Source organism: Channa argus, chromosome 16 (assembly GCF_033026475.1).
Source record: "Channa argus isolate prfri chromosome 16, Channa argus male v1.0, whole genome shotgun sequence".
Taxonomy (NCBI): domain Eukaryota; kingdom Metazoa; phylum Chordata; class Actinopteri; order Anabantiformes; family Channidae; genus Channa; species Channa argus.
Genome location: NC_090212.1, coordinates 16,198,767 through 16,216,870, shown reverse-complemented (window position 1 = coordinate 16,216,870; position 18,104 = coordinate 16,198,767). Strand labels below are relative to the sequence as shown.

General features: G+C 38.9%; 1 protein-coding gene across 4 annotated transcripts; it reads right to left on the bottom strand.

The window, feature by feature from the left end:
- Positions 1 to 1,349: 1,349 nt before the first annotated feature.
- Positions 1,350 to 14,679, bottom strand: ptbp1a (polypyrimidine tract binding protein 1a). Of its 4 annotated transcripts, none has more exons than XM_067479187.1 (16): positions 14,569 to 14,679; positions 13,720 to 13,773; positions 13,440 to 13,470; positions 10,421 to 10,481; positions 10,090 to 10,262; positions 9,720 to 9,866; positions 9,434 to 9,604; positions 8,966 to 9,076; positions 8,543 to 8,720; positions 8,226 to 8,294; positions 7,906 to 8,063; positions 6,457 to 6,490; positions 5,300 to 5,392; positions 4,877 to 5,093; positions 4,538 to 4,615; positions 1,350 to 4,313 (listed from the first exon to the last, which is right to left on the bottom strand). In XM_067479187.1, the coding sequence occupies exons 1-16, from the start codon at positions 14,574 to 14,576 to the stop codon at positions 4,181 to 4,183; spliced, it is 1,716 nt and encodes a 571-aa protein (XP_067335288.1). In that variant the 5' UTR covers positions 14,577 to 14,679; the 3' UTR covers positions 1,350 to 4,180. The 4 variants fall into 4 exon arrangements, with proteins under 4 accessions (XP_067335288.1, XP_067335287.1, XP_067335286.1 ...); XM_067479186.1 differs by having other exon boundaries at positions 8,226 to 8,303; positions 13,440 to 13,467; positions 14,569 to 14,678; XM_067479185.1 differs by having other exon boundaries at positions 8,226 to 8,303; positions 14,569 to 14,677.
- Between the last annotated feature and the right edge of the window lie 3,425 nt (positions 14,680 to 18,104).

The window sequence follows — 18,104 nt, the reverse complement described above, 5'->3', positions numbered from 1 at the left end:
TTTTTGAATATATCTTAATTCATATTATGTACCATAATTTGTGAGCCAGTGACTTCTGGAAGTTCATAACCTAAATACATCGCAAATCTAAGTTAAGATCATTTTACTTTGTCTTATCCTTTTTGGCAATTATGCAATCTCTTTGCATTTCAGTATTTTCAGAGGAGGATTCTGTGTAGACTCCTCTCTGTTCTAAATTACGTTTGGTGCAGTGTGAAATACTAAGATGCTGCAAATAAACAAGGGTAAGAGGTATCAAAGCATCAACTTGTTGCCATGGAGTTTCCTGCCTGGCAGGGTACACTGAACTGCATAAGGCACCCAAATATGAGACGTTTGGGGGTCTTTTTTCCTCTACAAGATGAAGCATCCAAAAAAACAAACACACTGCAGAGATGTGTCACGGTGTTTATGCACAAATACCTTGAGATCGGTATCTGTCTTGCCTATGACCTTCAAGCATGCTTTGTCATGCAGCTTAATCGCAGAAGAGAAACAAGCGCTTTCACTGCAGGAAATCACAGATTTGGAGCTCACAATGTTTAAGATGAGTCTCCACAAGATATTGGGATTATGCAAGAGCTCCTCTCAACTACAAATACAGATGCCACTGAACTCAATTTGCTTTTGTTCTCACTTTTCCCTCTCTCAAAAGGCAGGGAAGATCTGAGCCTAATCCTCTCCATCACTTGGTAAAGTCGGGGGGGGGGGGGGGGGGGTAATACCAGAAGGCCTGAGGAGGTACTTCAGATTAAGCCACTAACTATTGACACTGAGTGGCAGGTAAAGTCACCTCTGCTCAACAGCCTTTTATTGATAGAAGAGAGCAAGACCTCCCCCTAGTGGTTCACATTATGTATAACAAGTTTGCCACTGAATATTCTCGACTTCCAGCTTTATGCCAGCACATGAATAAAATGGATGCCAAAATACCTGATACCGTTTGTTTTGCCTTAAAAATTCACCTTATTTATATTGCAACCTGGCTACTTTCCAAACAGACCTGTTAAAACTGAAAAGGTCAGAGCAGAGGACAGGAAGATAGGATTACTCAGAATTATTGAGAACAGCTAGTATCCAGCATTGCATGTCGAATTAACTCTCCAGCCTGCCATCATCATCACAGCTGATTCGCCATGGGAATGTAATGGGCTTGAGCTGAGCCCAGATGATTAGTCAGTCAGTCACATTTTAGACTAGAAAGTTGGAAATATTGTAAGAGGGTTTTTAAAAACCCACCAGTAGCAAATAAGATGGGGAAATGCAGAAAATGTTACATGATGTTGACCCATGAAGAGCAGCAGGTCCACAGGACAGAGAAGAGGAGACAGGAACCAAATGAGGCCAGATGAAAGAAAGAACAAACTAAGGATTTATTGAAGGTAGCAGAAGATGCAAGAGACAACAGAATGACAAGGGCGGGGAGCTGGGGGACATACAGAGACACTTCTGTGTTCAGATAGGTTTAATGTCTTTGCGTTACAAAATGTTTTGTTTTTACAGCTTCAGAGAGCTTAATAGGCCTGTATTGTTTTATCAAAATATACATGTTCTGAACATAAAGTGGATATAATCCAAATGATTGTGGTACAAAAACATGAATATATACAACCATCAACCCCGCTTCATACAGCATCTCCACCCCGCCCCCATATAAAAAAAGAAAGAGAAAGTAAAGTTTAACAAAATTTCAAAGGCATATAATCTACACCATCAACTTCACAGCGAGGACTGTGGATCAATTCTAAAGTATTGGCTACAAAAGCAGGCTCTTTGTAAAGTCAATCAAACAAAGGGCTTCAATATACAGTATACGTTTGTTACCCAAAATATACCTACAACTTCGTGTGACTTTTGTCCAATGCATCTGAGAAACAGAAAAAGGAAAACTGTGTGGAATAGCAGGAATGTGAAAAACCTTTTAAGAAATCACAAGAGTTCAAAACAGCAGGGGCAGAAGATACTTTGGTCCTTAACAGCAGTAACCGTCTGCAGCTACATGAAGCTTCATTAAACCATGCATAATAATCTTACAAAAATAGAGACACAGCGCATCTATATCCGGTTCAAAGACTACAGTGGTTGAGGCTGTGGAAACTGGTGCTTGAGGCACGCAGGAATGTGACAACATTTAAGACTTCAATGTGATGGTGCCAAGTTGTACTCATCATTGAGGAAAAAAGTGCACTAAAGAACCTGACTGTGGCGCGAGTGAAGACAGACAGGAAATGTGTGAGAATTATCCCACCATGTAATCATGTTATCCTGAATTTAAGAAAAAAATATATACTGGGGTTTTTTTCTTTTTTTTTTTTTTAAGACACAGTCGGAGACTGGTGTTACCATCAATTGACAAATGCCCCCAAGCTGCCCTCTGACAGGTAAGATTACCTGAATATAATGGAATAAAGGCATGTTTGCAGACAGGTTAGATAAAAACACCTGAACAAGCGGTAAAAAAAGTCAACTGACCAGGCCAGAAAGTTTTTCAGTCTCACATTACAAACTTAAGTCAAGGCACTGTCAAAATGATCAAACCCAGCCTCTACATATAGTATCAGTAAAGCTAAGAAGTGATACACATGTAAATGCTAACATTAAAAAGAAAACATAAATGAATATATAGGTTTCGACTTATAGATAAACATAATATGGTTAAATGAGGCCCAAACACCTTTTGCCCTACAGAGAGGGGACTCTGTGAAGGTGAATGGGGAATGTAAAACAGGAAAGCTGAATACAGCTCTACTCCTGCCACAATACACCTAATAGAGCTACATCACCTACCAAAGATATTAGAGGCATCTAACTGATATTACATTCATAGTTTCTACATACATATAATGGGGCTATATGCATACAAATCCTTAGATAACAGAAAACTGAATGAGCCACGTTCCCCAATTTGAACAATGCTGGTACATACCAAAAGGCATTATCAAATGATGCCACAGCAATGTTTAAGGCATATTGGCTGGGGCACAGTAAGGCACAAGACTGTAGATAAAGAGTGAAAGAAAAATGCATTCTTACTGAACAACAATAGACAGTGGCATGAATACCCCAAAAGAAACGGGTGACTAGTTAGAAAACTCTACTAAAGATGGATACTGGAAAAAAACTTTTGTGGTCTGCGAGCTAAAACAAAAGAGTCTCAAACCGTTTGACTGGCCAAACAAGTTTAGAAGTGGCTTTTCAAAGTCATGCACAGACATATCCACACAACTATCGTGGTAAATAGGAATGTTGAGTGTGTCTAGTGTGAATACAATCAATTCACTTAAGCATACATTTGTGGAGGAGGGTGTTTTTTCTTTCTCCTCGTTTCTAATATGTGATTTGGTCTAAAGTGACGGTTCATCTGCTGCACCTATTTTAGCTTCAATGTGATAGGTTTCAATGCAGAAAGTTGCCCCTTTCCCAGAACCCCACTTAGAAGTATATTAATATATATACCTGTCCAATTTTTTAAAAAGTCAAGGATTTGATATGAAAACACTTTTCAGTCAGAGATCTAACTTTAGACCTATACATTTAGATTTCTGTTACACTTGTGCCAATGAATGTAAATAGTGTTTATATACTGGGCAGAAAGTGCCACTTAAAAGTGTAGCCAAATTTGACCCCCCCCAAAAAAATAAACTGCAGTGATACAGGAAATTGTAATAATTGAAGAAAAACAAGTTCCTGAAAATGAGAATGCCTGTATAACTGCAGCACTGCATGCAAATGTTGGGAATTGCAATATCTCAATGCCAGTATTCAGCAAATATTTGCAGGTCTGGCTCAATTATAAACTGCTCTAAAATAGCAAACAATGACTTCTGGCAAGTTAACGGGAATGTTCAGATTTGTCTACATTTTAATTTAAAATGTTATTTTATGCCATATTACACTTAGGCCATAAAGAAAAGAACATAAAGGTGTTTGTATGTTTATAATTGTGTGTCTTGTGACCCAAAAAGAAAATAAATTGCAGCCAGCAATGCAAAACCATACTCAATAAGCAGAATTAAATTTAAAACTATAAAGAACATGGAATGACTAGCATAAGGGGTTTAAGGAGCAACGTTCTACAAAGAAAACAAACACGTGATGGGGGCCATTTCTACTGAAGACAACCTAGATAAAAGAGGGCATTCAGATGACAACAGGTTTTGGAGGGAGAAAGGAAAGGCACTCAGATGGTGGACTTTGAGAAGGACACTCGAAGATGGTGGTTCTCTCCCAGATCGTGGTTGTGGAACTCAATAAGGGACTCGATCGCTTCTTCAACTGAGCCCATCTGGATCAGGGCCATCTTTCGGTCTTTCCTGTTAAATACAGATAGAAGATTCTCTTTCAAACTATGCTCCCCAAGATCCCTCATTCAGCCTCTAACACAGTCCATTGCAACACTACTTTAAATTGGTTTTATTTTAAGATTTAAGAGATTTTTGGAACATTGACCCCAAAAAAAAAAAAAAAAAAACAACCAACCATACCAAAGTAGGGACATAATTAGAAAAGAAAAATTAGTTACTGAATTTAAACATACTGAAAGAACTTGAAGGCCTTGACGGTGGCTCCTGAGCTGGCAAACAATCTCCTGAGTTCATCCTCTACCACAGAAGGCCTAAAAGTAGAGAAAAACAAAATAAATTATTCACGTGGGTCTGTAGTTCCTCACTTATCTACATTTTTGTAGATATAATTGTGTAGTAAAACAGGGCACCAGATAAAAGATTAAATCAAAAAATGCCCAGTGTAGCATGTTAAAAAAAGCCACAGCTACTTAAACCAAAGCATTAAATATAGAAATGGTGAGTCAGGATTACAAAGAAAAATGCTTGTAGCACAAAAAAAAAAGAAAAGACACTCCTGTAGCAGAACTCACGGTATATTGGAGAGGTGGAGTGTTGCAGAGGGTGGGAAGATGTTGGAATAATTTTTGGAGCCAGGCTTCTTAAATCGGTGCAGTGGCGAGTTGCTGTAATCCTTTGTGAGGCCTTGGTCTTCATGACCCTCTCTGGGCAACTGCACTGTGGTGTGTTTTGACAGTGTCACACGCATGGCCCTGCCATGAAGCCTCTGGCCATTCAGGTGGCTCATAGCTGAGAAACATTGACAAAAAACACCGCCTTTTACAATTAACAATGACTATTATTCAAAGCAATACCAAAATGACCAGGAGCTGCCAAGTAAATGATTAAATCGACATATGGTAAAATACGCGAGGTAAAGACATCGGGGGGGGGGGGGGGGGAATAAAACTACAAATTAAAGCAAATAGTGCATTGAAAGTATGGAGTGTAGCTACCTAGCTGAGCCTGTGTTCCATCAGACATCTGGATTAAAGCATTTTCTTTTTTATTGAACAGGATCTTCACTCTCATCACATCCCCATACACACCTAGGGAAGAAGAGGAAGGTGTCATGATGCAACAAAGACGAACATGGCCTTAACAGAAGACAAACAGCCAATCACAGCAACAAAAACAATTTAAACCATCAAATCACATTAATGCTACTAAATGAATTAATAATTAGACTATTCTACTTATTTTCTGTTCAATTCTGTGCAGAATCTCTAGAACTAATCCTACATAAGCCCTTTTAGATAGGAATTACAACGTCTTAAACGGTTATGGTTGAGAAAGACGGAGGTAGTGATTTGAAGGCGAAAATCAAAGAGTAGCAAAAGAGTGGTTCTGATCAGTTTGATTGTTCTACAGTAAAGGGAAAAAAAAAAAAAAAAAAGATTTGACTAACTTAAGGGCCTAAGAGAGACATGCAGGAATAAACTAACCATGCACATACCTACATTATTAGGTATTTTACAAAAACTGTAAAAGAATTGAATTTGGTGACATAATCTAAGGGATATGTCAACTCAATCATTTAAAAAAAAAAATAATAAAAAAAAAAAAAAAAAAAAAAAAAGCAGCAGCATTTCATTTTTCTATGTACCGTTACAGAGTGACTTAAGGCAAGAATATCAACTTGACAAAAATAAAATTTGATGACATTTGACGGTCAGAACCAAATAAATTGACAAAACGTTTCTTGAGGGTGAGGCTTTAGAATTTAGATTGGCTTCCTGCCTCATTTCTGAACAAAATCATCTCCACATTTGTATTTACTAGGGTAATAATTTCACCTAAAGGCTGTGTGTGCTCTTTGAAGATGAAAAACAGTGAATGTGTTTTTTCCTATTGATAGTAAACCATGGCTGTTTAAATTTAAATGAAATGCTACAGCTTTATGTGGTGTTTTCACCTTAGTTTCCTTACACAAACCCACAACAACCAAAACAGGTCATTCAAACCCCAATACAAACACCCCCACCCTCTGTAGCCCTGTAGCTTGATGACAAGCCATCAGTGGTTAAACACAGCCAACAACATGAGACAAGACATGCCCACCTTGCCAGGTAACAGTAGTAATAAAAAAGGAGATGAAAGGATGATAACGTACCGAAAAGAATAAAGAGGCAGTGTGGCGTAACGCTCTTTAGAGACAGCAGGGGGAGCAGCGGGGCAGGGGGCCAAAAGGGGAGAGGGAACAAGGGACAGGGGAAAAAGACGGAGCGGAGTGGAGGACAGTGGAGTGGAGTCGGGACATGTCCGCAGGCCACAGGCAGCGAGGTCCACAGGAAGGCCACAGTACCATGGAAGAAGGAGAGGCATGAGGGACGAAGAGAATGAAAAGAGGACAAAAGGAGGAGGAGAGGGTTCAAACAGCACGAGAGAAAGAAAGGACAAAGACGAAGATGAGATGGAGGAAAAAGAGAAGGAAGTATAGACAATGACAAAGGGGGACCAAAGAGGGATCAGTGTTGTGTTTTTGTGTTTTGAATGTGTGGATGGTGTCCAAATTGGGAACAATGAACAGGGGAGAAAGAGGGGTGGGTGGGGGGTTAAGAAGGAGTGGTTGTAGAAGTAACAGAGTGGCAGGGGGAGAGGAGGAAAGAGGGAATAATTGGTCATGGGATGTGCAGTCAGTTGGCAAGAGTTGAGGTGAGGGGGTATTTAAAAAAAAAAAGAAGAAAAAAAAGGGGGAGACAGGGACAGAGAAAAAAAAAAAAAAAAAGAGAAAAAGGAAGTAAAAAACAAGGTCAGTATACACAAAGAAATGTAGTGCTTCAGACAGTAGAACTGGCTAAATTAAAATACACTGTCACTATGGGAACACTAGGAGAAAAAGAAGAGAAAAAAAGATTAACAATGAAATACAGAAAAAGGCAGAGACAATATGTACTTTTAAATTACAGGCTATTTTGTGTAGATTTAAAATTACATTACAATAAAACAGTCAATTCTAAATAACAGTTAAGATCAATCTAAAAAAAAAAAAAAAAAAAAAAAACTTAAGCTGTTCTTTTAATGAACATTTAATGTAATGATTACATAATTAAAGTAAATGGGGCTTGTTTGTCAGACTACTTCTACATTGTACACACTATATAACCTAAATACTGAACGTTATGCATTTCATTAAAAAAAAAAAATAAAAATACAATGACAAAAAGTAATATTGTCTCTCCAACAACTCAAGAATGATTTCAACTAATGGACAAAAATGAAGATATGAAATGGTAAGTTTTTTAAAAGAAGTTAGTGTTTTGAATAAACTTAAAATTCACAGTGAGCAAAGTGGCAGGTCAGAAATGCAGCAGGTTTGGTCAAACACAGAGGTCCTGAAAGAGAAGGAGGTTTTGACTCGATAACCCCCAAATTATTTTCAAAATCATGATAAAGCTATTCTCCAACTAGTGCAATCAAATGGAAGTGGTGGCAGATGTGGGCAAATAGATCCATGTCCATGAACCATAGTGTAAACAAAAAGCATTACAATATTTATATGTCGCTCAATACTGCACTGACAGAGACAGAATATATACTTAGGCCTAGAAAGTCCACTGACCTCAGGATTGAGATTGCTGACCAACAAAACATTGTGTCCCCCTGTTGTAGCTAGCCCTGACAGGCCGAGCCTGCTGGCAGCCGCTGCTGCAGCTGCCATGCCACCGTGGCCTACGCCAAGTGACGCCAAGGCACTGGGAATACCAGGCATTGACAGACCTGTAAGAAACAAGTTTTAAATGTATTGTATTGGGTGTCACTATACTTAAGTAAAAGAAAGAGAATATTAAGACTTAGAAATATATAAAATGTACAAACAATACAGCGCCAAGACCAATTACAAGCTGGAGCATTTGAGATGGACGAGGTTTGTGTACTGACCTGCCTGCTGGATGGCAAAGGTTGGGGGGAAGGCATGGGCTCCACCATATGGAGAGGCCGAGATTATACCTGGTGCAGCTGGGACAAGGACACCAAGAAAAACAAGTCCAATATAATAAGCAAACGAATTTATATGTCAAGTAATAATCCTGGTTTAAAACAACAACAACAAAAAAACAAACAAAGAAATCAAAGTATTACATGGAATAGAAAACAGTATTATCAATTCAGAGGTCAAAGTTTTGTATTAATATGATTCTATAAATGTGATCAGAATAAAAACACAGAAACTTCTTTTAATCATTTCCGAGTGTTACCAAATGCAGCAGCCATGGTCTGGTGGTCAATGGAGGACTGTGAATCTGCAGTTGGGAGGTCTGGCCGGGTGTAGTCCCTGCTTTTGTCATTGTTGTACTTGACATTGAGGCTGGTGAGCTTGGAAAAGCTTATTCTCAGGGTGCAGCAAGCATTGTAGATGTTCTGTCCATCTAGAGACTGAAACAGTTCAAGCGTTATGCATAAGATATTGCATGTGGTGCATTTTAAACTTGCGATATTAACTACAATTTCATGGAGGATCAGTTGATCTTGTGGTTTCTACGCTACACAACCACAAACGTTTGACTTTACTGTGGTGTTGTCACATTCACCATGGTTGAGACTGGCAGGGCAACTTCAAATGTAATTGTTTACCAGCCGTAACAACCAGAAACATCACGATACAATTGTACCAGTCTTACCAGTTTAGCGTGTTGAGCTGTCATGCCATCTGCATACTGGATCAAAGCCTGAAACTGGTTGTTTTTAGTGAAAGTGATGATTTTCAGCACAGTGCCAAACTTGGAGAAAATCTGTTGAGACAGCATACCTCGAGATGTAATTATAATAACATACTATACAATTTCATACTGGAGGATAAAGAAGACCAACTTGCATATTTTCAAGAGTTTTCAAACACTGTTATAAACATATTACATATTGTTTATGAAGCACTCAGATTTGCAAAATATCTTGCAGAGAATGTTATAAAATAAGGCCACAGAACCCATTTCTCCATAACATAATGACAAAAAAAGGAACATATGAATATATACTTTTACAAGGTAACTGGGTGGCACAGCATCTCGTCAAGCTCTTTTCATAAAGCTGGTAAAAACTTAAAACTACTGTGTATTTGATCTCTATTCCGTGAGGAAAGTTGCCTGTACCTGGTGTAGTACATCAAGGGTGACAGGGTAGAAGAGGTTCTCCACTATCACTCTGAGTACAGGACTTTGGGTCCCTGCTCCTCCCATGCTGCCTGCATCTGCAGCAATGGCCATGCTCCCCAGCCCACCTCCATGCAAAGCATTTACTGCCTGCAGAGCTGCCTGGGCACGCTAAAGGGAAAAGACACTTTTTGAAGTAACTTCAAAACATGATGTTGGAAGCATGCGTGTATAAATAAATGAGCGAACAGTCAATATAAAATGCAAGTGAGAACACAAGCCTCACCACTTGGTTTGGGGAGTTGTCAGTCTTGAGTTCCTTGTGGGTTGAGTATTGCATGTAAATGGGATGGTTTCTGATTACAGGGGTGACAGATGAGTAGTAGTTCACCATCGTCTGTGCACACTCCTCACTGTTCAGTTCCAGGAATGCCTGCAGGAGAGAACCAGACAACACTCAGTTTATTTCTCCAATTAAAAACAAAAAGGAGGATGTCATATTCAAGAGGGATTCACAGCATTTCTACTGGATAACTCAACGAGAATATGTTCCTGTTAAGACACTCAACCCTGAAGGTGTAACTAAAAGGGTCATTACCACACTTTTCAGGTCAGGTCTAAAGATCCAGGAGTGCAAACTATACCAGTTTGCTTACCTGGTTTTTCCCTTTCAGCATCAGCAGATTAGTGACCTTTCCAAAAGGAAGTCCCAGACCAATAACCTCAGCCTCATTTATGTCATTGGGCAGCTTGCGTACATGAACCACACGTGATGGAACACCAGAACTGCGGACGTCACCTTTGAATTTTTTGCTGTCGTTGCCATTGGCTGCAAGAGAAAACAGAGGCAGATACAATCAGGGAGGGAACAGAAGGCTCTCGCTCTTCTTGAATAATGGATCGATCGTCATGGCAACACAAAACAGAGACACAGACACGACAAGCACTTCAATAAAAAGGATTCGCCCCCCCATAGCAACCTCCTACCTGAGTTCATGATATAGGGCCCGTTGGATATACAGGAAGAAAACAGCTCGTCGGATCCCCGCTGCAGATGGAGAAAACAATGGTTCACTTCAGTGTATTCACCAATGAGGGCACATCATAGCAGGTGGAGAGCACAGCTCTCGTATTACCAAGACATTGTGTGATAAAGCAGGAAGTAACCTGATAACACGAGGGTGGATCAAGCAAACAAGGCTGAGAATTATCCCAACTTCCTCAGCAAGAGGAACACTATCCTAGTTTATTGGCAGGAATATTTCACGAGGACTTCCTATCTCAATTTTATACACATCTGCAAAAGTAATGCTTAGTTATATCCTGTCACAGTCAGGGTGGGCTAATATGTTTTAACTGGGCAGTGTACCACCATATTATGTTTTAATACCAATCACACTTAAGTATAAAGCTACTTTTCAGCGTGAAGCACAAAAGTCAGCTGTACGGCTCAAGCTTAACAGCTGGTGCCAGTCGGCACAACCCATCTTCTCATAATTCAGTATTAAAAAGGATAACACGCTACAGTCTTTTAGAACTGAAGACGAGATGCCAGCACACACTAGTTTACTGTGTGCTGAAACCGCCTTGCCCTGCCCCACCTCTTTCGCTCTCTATGTGAAGTTGATATAATGTTCTGTTTCAGGGCTGTTTTTGTGACCATGTGTTTGTGGTCGTGCAAAATGAAGTATTGCAGTCACAAGAAGTGGCTCAGCAGCCTAAGCTCTACAAGACTCTACAATGAAGGTCCTGTTCAAGCTGAGACTAGGGGCATTGTTACACAGCACCACATACAATATGGAGCCCTGAGGACTCTCAGAGTTGAAGAGCACCACAGTGTTTTAACAACAACCAGTCGTACAGGTTTACTAGCATTCTTCTCCACCTTGTGAATCTTGTCCTTTAAATATGTATGGTGGTGGTTTCCCAGGCACACTGCTGCTATAAGAGCAACACACTGTATGCAGTAGTATAAACTATCCTTTGACTATAGATGGAAGAGGACCATACTGTGTCTGCCATCTCAATTCATGAACTTAAAAGCAACAAGATACATTCCTATACTTATTGTGGTTTCAGTATCAAGAAAGCTCATTAGGGCAATGTTCCAATCTTGAAATAAATAGAATGCAATCACTATACTAAGATTACTAAAATGGAATGCATAGAATACAATACCCGAAAAGACAAACATAAAAGATAAATGTTTGATAAGCACTGGTAGCACCCAAAGGAAGCACAGGAGAAAGCCCTAATCTCTTAATAGAAATAATAGGTCAGCATTTTATCTAGAACCTGGATCTAACTGCAAAAAAGGCAAAACAGAGCTCACAAAACAACTTGCATTAAACGGATGAGTAGCATGTCCTACATTGTAGGAACATTTTTATTTTGCTTCAGAAATAGGACAATGGCAGATGCAAGCCATGAGAAATGAAGGAAGTGGCTCTAGCCTGACTCAGTGATTGTGGGCGGGCAGGGTCATTGTCAGTCAGCAGTCCAACTTCAAACAGGAAAAGCAGCAAGATTGGGCCTGCTTCCAGGGTTCCTCTAAACTTCCTCCTTTGGACTGATGGTTACTGCTGCAACTCTCTCACCCTACTTCCTCATTCTAATAATAACAACCACAGCACTATGACAGTATAAACTACACAGCAAGAACATTGAAAGATTGTGTTGCTTTCAAGTAAAGAATGTACCTAAGGTTTTTGTCAGGGGTACACAGAGCAGCAGAAACAAAAACCCACAAAATATGTATTGACTTGTTCGCCTTCTTTGTTTTGTGGAGAGACTGACAGTATAACTAGTAACCTTCCGGATATGATGCCACATTTTAGGCATCATCCTCTCAGTAACTTGATTTAACTGTAAATGGGAAAATATAGTTGATGTAATTTCCCTGCCCCATAAATCACACCTGACTTACATTGCATCAGAGACAAACAAGATCTTTGAAAGAAACCTGAAGTGATATGATTCATGTGTACTTGTCCCTCCAAGCAACCTTATTTGACTTTGGGGATAAGCACAAAGGAGAGGAGCACAGGTAGAGACATGTTTGTTCACTGGGATCAGTCATTCCCAGGAAAGGGGGCAGGGAAATGTGCCTCACCAAAGGGCTAGAGGGGGGAGATTGGAATGCAACCGCAGAATGCCAGAAATTCTGCCCAGACGAAATAATTACAGATTCCAGCAAAGCAGCCCTCCATAACTCAGTATCATCAGATTCATCACCATAGCCTATAAAATCCAGAAAGCAAAAAAAAAATATGACAAGAAAGAATCACATCAAGGCTCAAACCTTGAGTATCAACTGGGAACTACAAAATGGTTCGCTGTTAACCATGGTAAGAAACAACAGCCCTAAAGGAAATAAAGGGGATTGGCTGTGTCTCCCTGTAACATGCATGTAGCTGCGTGCTTGTTTAAACAGCGTAAAGACCTTTGGCCTCGAGGATGAAGATGACTGTGGGAGGATGGGTATAACTCCAAGCTGATTACTGTTCCTACACATAGATACCTAGGCAGTTGCATGCTGACTCGAGAGCCGCCCAGCAACTGCAAACTCAATACAAATGAGAAATGGCTTTGGACAGCAGTTCTGTAATTATAGAGGAAGCTCTTGCAAACTGACAGACTCTGTGTCTCAAGTGATGGTACAGTCTTTTTCCCATTTCCACTGTGATTTTTTAAATGCTTCTCATATCCTGGTGTCCTAAAAGTAACTTAGCAGCAATAGAATACATCTAAAAATCCCCACACTTAGAAAAAATATGAATAAAATAAAATAAAAAATCATGTAATTTTAAAGTCACTTGATGCAAAAGAATTAAAGCCTAAAAGTATACACACATACACTGAAAGAACATAAATGACAAAAGAGCCAGTTCTCAGCTTTTGTGACTCATTGGAACAACATGACTCGTACAGTACAAATAGTATGTCAGCAGCAAAGACTCGGTCACAGTTGAAATGAAGGAATTAAAAAACAATCGAAATGACCTACCTTTGTGCCAACTGATATGTCATGGACACTGCTGTGAAGGAGAAAAATGTCTCAATTAGACAGGAAATAAAATAATCCACCACCATCATCATCATTAATCACCGTCGTCATCAACGTTAGTTCCACACCAACAGTAAAGCATTATAAACTCTGACAACAGACATCCACTTAAAAATTACGACACTTCTTGTAAATCCAAAAGGAATCACACTTCCTCATTCAGGGAAAGAAAATAAAATAAAAAAAATCGGCAATGCAAAAAATATACAAAGTTACTTACTCAATTTCAGGGACGTAGCCGGATCCCAGAGGATACAAGTCAGTGTCTAGGCGGCTATATTGGATAGGAAAAAAACCAAGCAAAGTTCAAATCGACTATCTAGAAAATAAACTACGATTAAAACAAATATCGAATAAAAATGTGCGTCGCGCGTAACGTTTTAGTTTGGTGACTTTATGTCGCTATTCGCGCTTTTCCAAAGTCCTTTAAAATGGCCAAATTCGGGAGATCAAAAAAGGTAAAATACGTTTGATTGACACAATGCGCTACTGTTTACCCTACCCAGATTAGATACGACGGTGTAAAGTCTCTGATTCAATCAACATAAAATGTTCAGGCCAGACATCTTCAACATGGCCCTGGCACTCCGCAGACAAATGAATGCGGAAATGAGACACGTTGCTTTAGCTAGCGTCCGAGTTCCCGTGAAACCAAGTTACAAAAGGTACAGCTAGCCCGTGTAAACTAATGACTATGTTAACAGACGACAACACATAGGTGTCTAACGTTAAAAAAAGTTTGTCCACGTCTCAAATCTCATTTCAGCTCATGTTTGCCAAGCGTTTGTGCCGTTTCCGTAAACAACTCCCTTCAAACTGCTCGCATAACTAACGATTGCTAGCTAACGACGGCTAGCAGTTGCTAGTTAGCTTGCGCTCTGGCTAACTGTTGCATGTTTTGATGGGGGAAAAAAAAACAGTTTCAAGTAAACTTTCCAGGTCTTACACATAAGTAAAGCAGACATCACAATCAGACGATTTTAGTAAGCAAATAACCTTTGAGAAGGAATTACTTAGTGGACGGTTTGCCCTGAAAATTAAGTCTTAAGTGTGGTTCTTTTTCACTTACCCGTCCATTGCACAGGAAAAAAACTGCAGGTCTGAAGCGAAGGTAGGGCGGCAGACTTGCTGGATTTTCTTACAAAATGGCTGAACACACGGAGGCGAGCGCTGATTAGTCCAGGCGCATCCAAAAGCCAAAAACAGGCGGGGACTAACTTCTAACGCAGCCGTGATTGGACAAGACCACTATCATTTGGTGAAAAACAGAAGACCGCGGCAAACTTCCAGTACATCATATCAAGTGGTGATTTTTGTGCAGAGGTGTATGAGGTGAAACATATGCTTTAACTGGAAAATGCATTTCCAAAACAGAAAATGCACTGTGCGTGCTTTGGCGCTGAAAGGGTTTTCCAAGCAAAGCTGAAAGAAGCTCAACTGCTTTGGCTGAAATAGCTGAAACTTTTTGCTTCCTTATACACTGGATAGGCAAACTTCAAAGCTACCTTTTGTAACTTCAAAGGCAAAAAACTTCAAAGGCAATGACGTTATGGCATTGACTATACAGTCTATGACGTCACAATTTAAAACCTATAGATGTATACAAATTTTATAAAGTATAGAAGATATTTAAACTTAGTGTCCTCTATAAGCTGAACGTTGTGAAGTTTGAACGGTGTTTCAAGCTGAAAGTATGCCGAAGTAGTAAGGCACCAAAAACCTTACAGAAGACGGAAGTCATCATAACAATAATAATAAACATTAGGATATCATGATGTACAGAATATTACATTCAATCTTCCAAGATTAAATCTATTACAATAGGTTAATCTTCATTCCACACTGGCTAGAGTTACATATAATCAAATGCAAAAGCTAACACGTTTTAAATTTGGAGTACAGTCTCAAACCACTTACTCATGACCAGATCTACTGCAGAAATTCTTGTCTACCTGTTTATTCAGTTTTGTTTTGACAAACAGCACTTCAAGGACATAGCTATTCAAATTCATAGGTGGTTTTAAATATCCAGAGTCACTGGTTCAGTGAAACATGCAAACAAAAGAACTGGGAGGAGAACACAATGAATATGGTAGTTTCCCTGATACTGTCGTCTTTCAGCATAACAAGACTGTATTACTTTATTTCAGTCTCTTACCCCAAGGCTTTTATAATTTTATACTGCCACTTGGAACAGCCTTGCATTTATAAAATTGTGTTTTATTCAAAAGAAAATCTAGATTTTTAATGTGAGAAATGTAAAATTAAAGTCATGTGAGTAAACAGGCAGTTCATTTTGTAAAATTAAAACTAGTTAACCTGTTTTTAAAGTTCAGTAATCTTTAGCCCAACTATTCAGCCTACCTTCAATTAACGGGCCTTGTTAAAGCAGCAGGGGACATATATTTCTAAGCCTAATATCTTAAATAATTTACAGTGAAGTATGTCAGGAGAATCAATAACATGCTGTTTGAACATTGTCACACTTTGTCCAGAGTTGATAGTTAGGCTATCGATAATAGCTTTGCTTGGTTTGCCACACCATAATGTAGGTGTGGAATATGTATTTTATTCAAAATTTCATGAACATTTATATATCACTGAAGGAGCAAGATCAAATGTTTTTCAAATCATCCCCCCTATAGTTCAGTCTTAGTTGATCGTGTATGTGGATAATATTTATTGTGTGCATTCTCTCAATATATGAGCCATAGATGGCAACTTGTACTGAAATACCAACACACTGCCAAGGACATGTCAATTTCTGCATTTCCAAAGTTGTGTTAGGGTGAGTAAAACTGGATTTTTAAGATAAATTAATTTTATTCAATTTTATTGAAAAGAAAACTACTGTTACTTGTTCTGACTGGGATTATTTATACTACCATTTAAAAGATTTCCTAGGAATGGAATTTTCTTTTATTCCTCACAAATTAATTTGAAATTAAAATGTCCATGTCCTTCCCATTCCTCAGAAACTCTGCTGGTCCAATGCAGCACATTCACACTTTTCATTTGTGCACTTGTGTAAAAAACATTTCTGTGCCTGTGACCTGAAAGCTGGACATAATACATTCTCTGTCCTGTGCTGAACAGTTCTGCTATTTCTATTAAATGGTAAAATATTTGTCACCACAGAGATTAAAGTGGATTCAGTTTGTAAGCACATTCTGTCTGGGTTCCACAGAATTTTAAATTGCAGTTTATCAGAGACAGTACTACTGCAGCACAAAACAATGTAATTATAGCTTTTGTGTTTCATAATGAATACCAGACCTCCCTGTTACAATGCCTCTCCTAAATTCACTCTCACAGTCTCTCTCTCTCTCTCTCTCTCTCTCTCTCACACACACACACACACAAACACACAGGCTTACAGTATATTTGACAATACTGTAGCAGGATTCATTTACAAAACAGTTGACAAATGCTCTCTAGTGTCTGTTTCTGGGTAGTGCACTTAGTCAAATTTGTACGTTTGTACTACTACTTGAATAAACCCAGGACTTATCTTTCAAGCCTTGTTCTCTTCTAAATAACACTTCTTACCTTACTGTTTTACTTTACTGCTTCTATTTAAATCAAGGGTGTTCAATTGTACACAATTTCCTCTAAATATTTACTATGCAATTGTTTTCCCATAACAAATGGATGGTTTATCGGAGTATAATTGTGTGTACATCTCCCAGAAGGGTGTCCTGCAGCCATCTGTGACTCTGGTGACTAAGATGCCAAAACCACACACATCATTAACTGTGGCTTATGTGTGCTGTTCTATCTACAGCATGTGTACATTTGCTTAATTACATACACACTTATCTGACTTGCTGTAAACAAACAGTATTTTTATTCAAGATTAAACATTTAGACGACCACAGAATAGATGAACAGGCATTGGTTTAACACACAGTTGCTTTTTCTGCTGCTGTCCCAGAGACCCACTATTTAGCAAAACTATAATTGAACAAATGCACATGTTCGGTATTAGTATGTATATGTATGCACTGTATGTATGCATATTCCTTTAGATATGCACACACATATTTATGTGTGCATAATGTATATACACAGAAGGTCAGTCAGTCTCCTGCATAAATTTTGTATCCTCCAAAATGTGGAACAAAGGTTGCCTGGCAGACCAGTTTTTGATGTATATTTGGAACAAAAACTTCTGTCAGTTGTAGCAAAATCAAGCAAACAAATATAAAATGTTACACAGATCAGAGGATACAACATTTATTCAAGGCACCAACGCTCATTTATGAATAATTATTGTGTGAAAAAAATTGTGTAATATACTATCCACATGTGGTGATGGTCCAGATTAAAAGGCAGTGTTTCCAGTGGGTCTTCATGACCGAGGAGAGCAACAAAAACCCTGGGCTAGACGAGTCCAACAAACTAAATCTGACAAAGGCACCAACAATACACAGATGTAGTCATCTATTGTTTTTAAATACACACATCACATACAATATACTGCCTTGTGAAGACGCCAAAGGAAAGAAAAAAAATGAGTTGATATAAGAAACAAAGGTGCAAGTCGTACAATTGCAGTGAAACTGTACATATGGAAAGCATAGACTGTGTTTCATCTGCCCACAT

Bases quoted from the DNA above. Each gene is read 5' to 3' on its own strand.
- ptbp1a (XM_067479185.1), bottom strand. The intron at 10,263-10,420 runs GTAGGAGGTTGC...TTTCTCTTGCAG, and splicing joins GCCCTATATCATGAACTCAG to CCAATGGCAACGACAGCAAA. The intron at 8,721-8,965 runs GTAAGACTGGTA...GAACTGTTTCAG, and splicing joins CAGCTCAACACGCTAAACTG to TCTCTAGATGGACAGAACAT.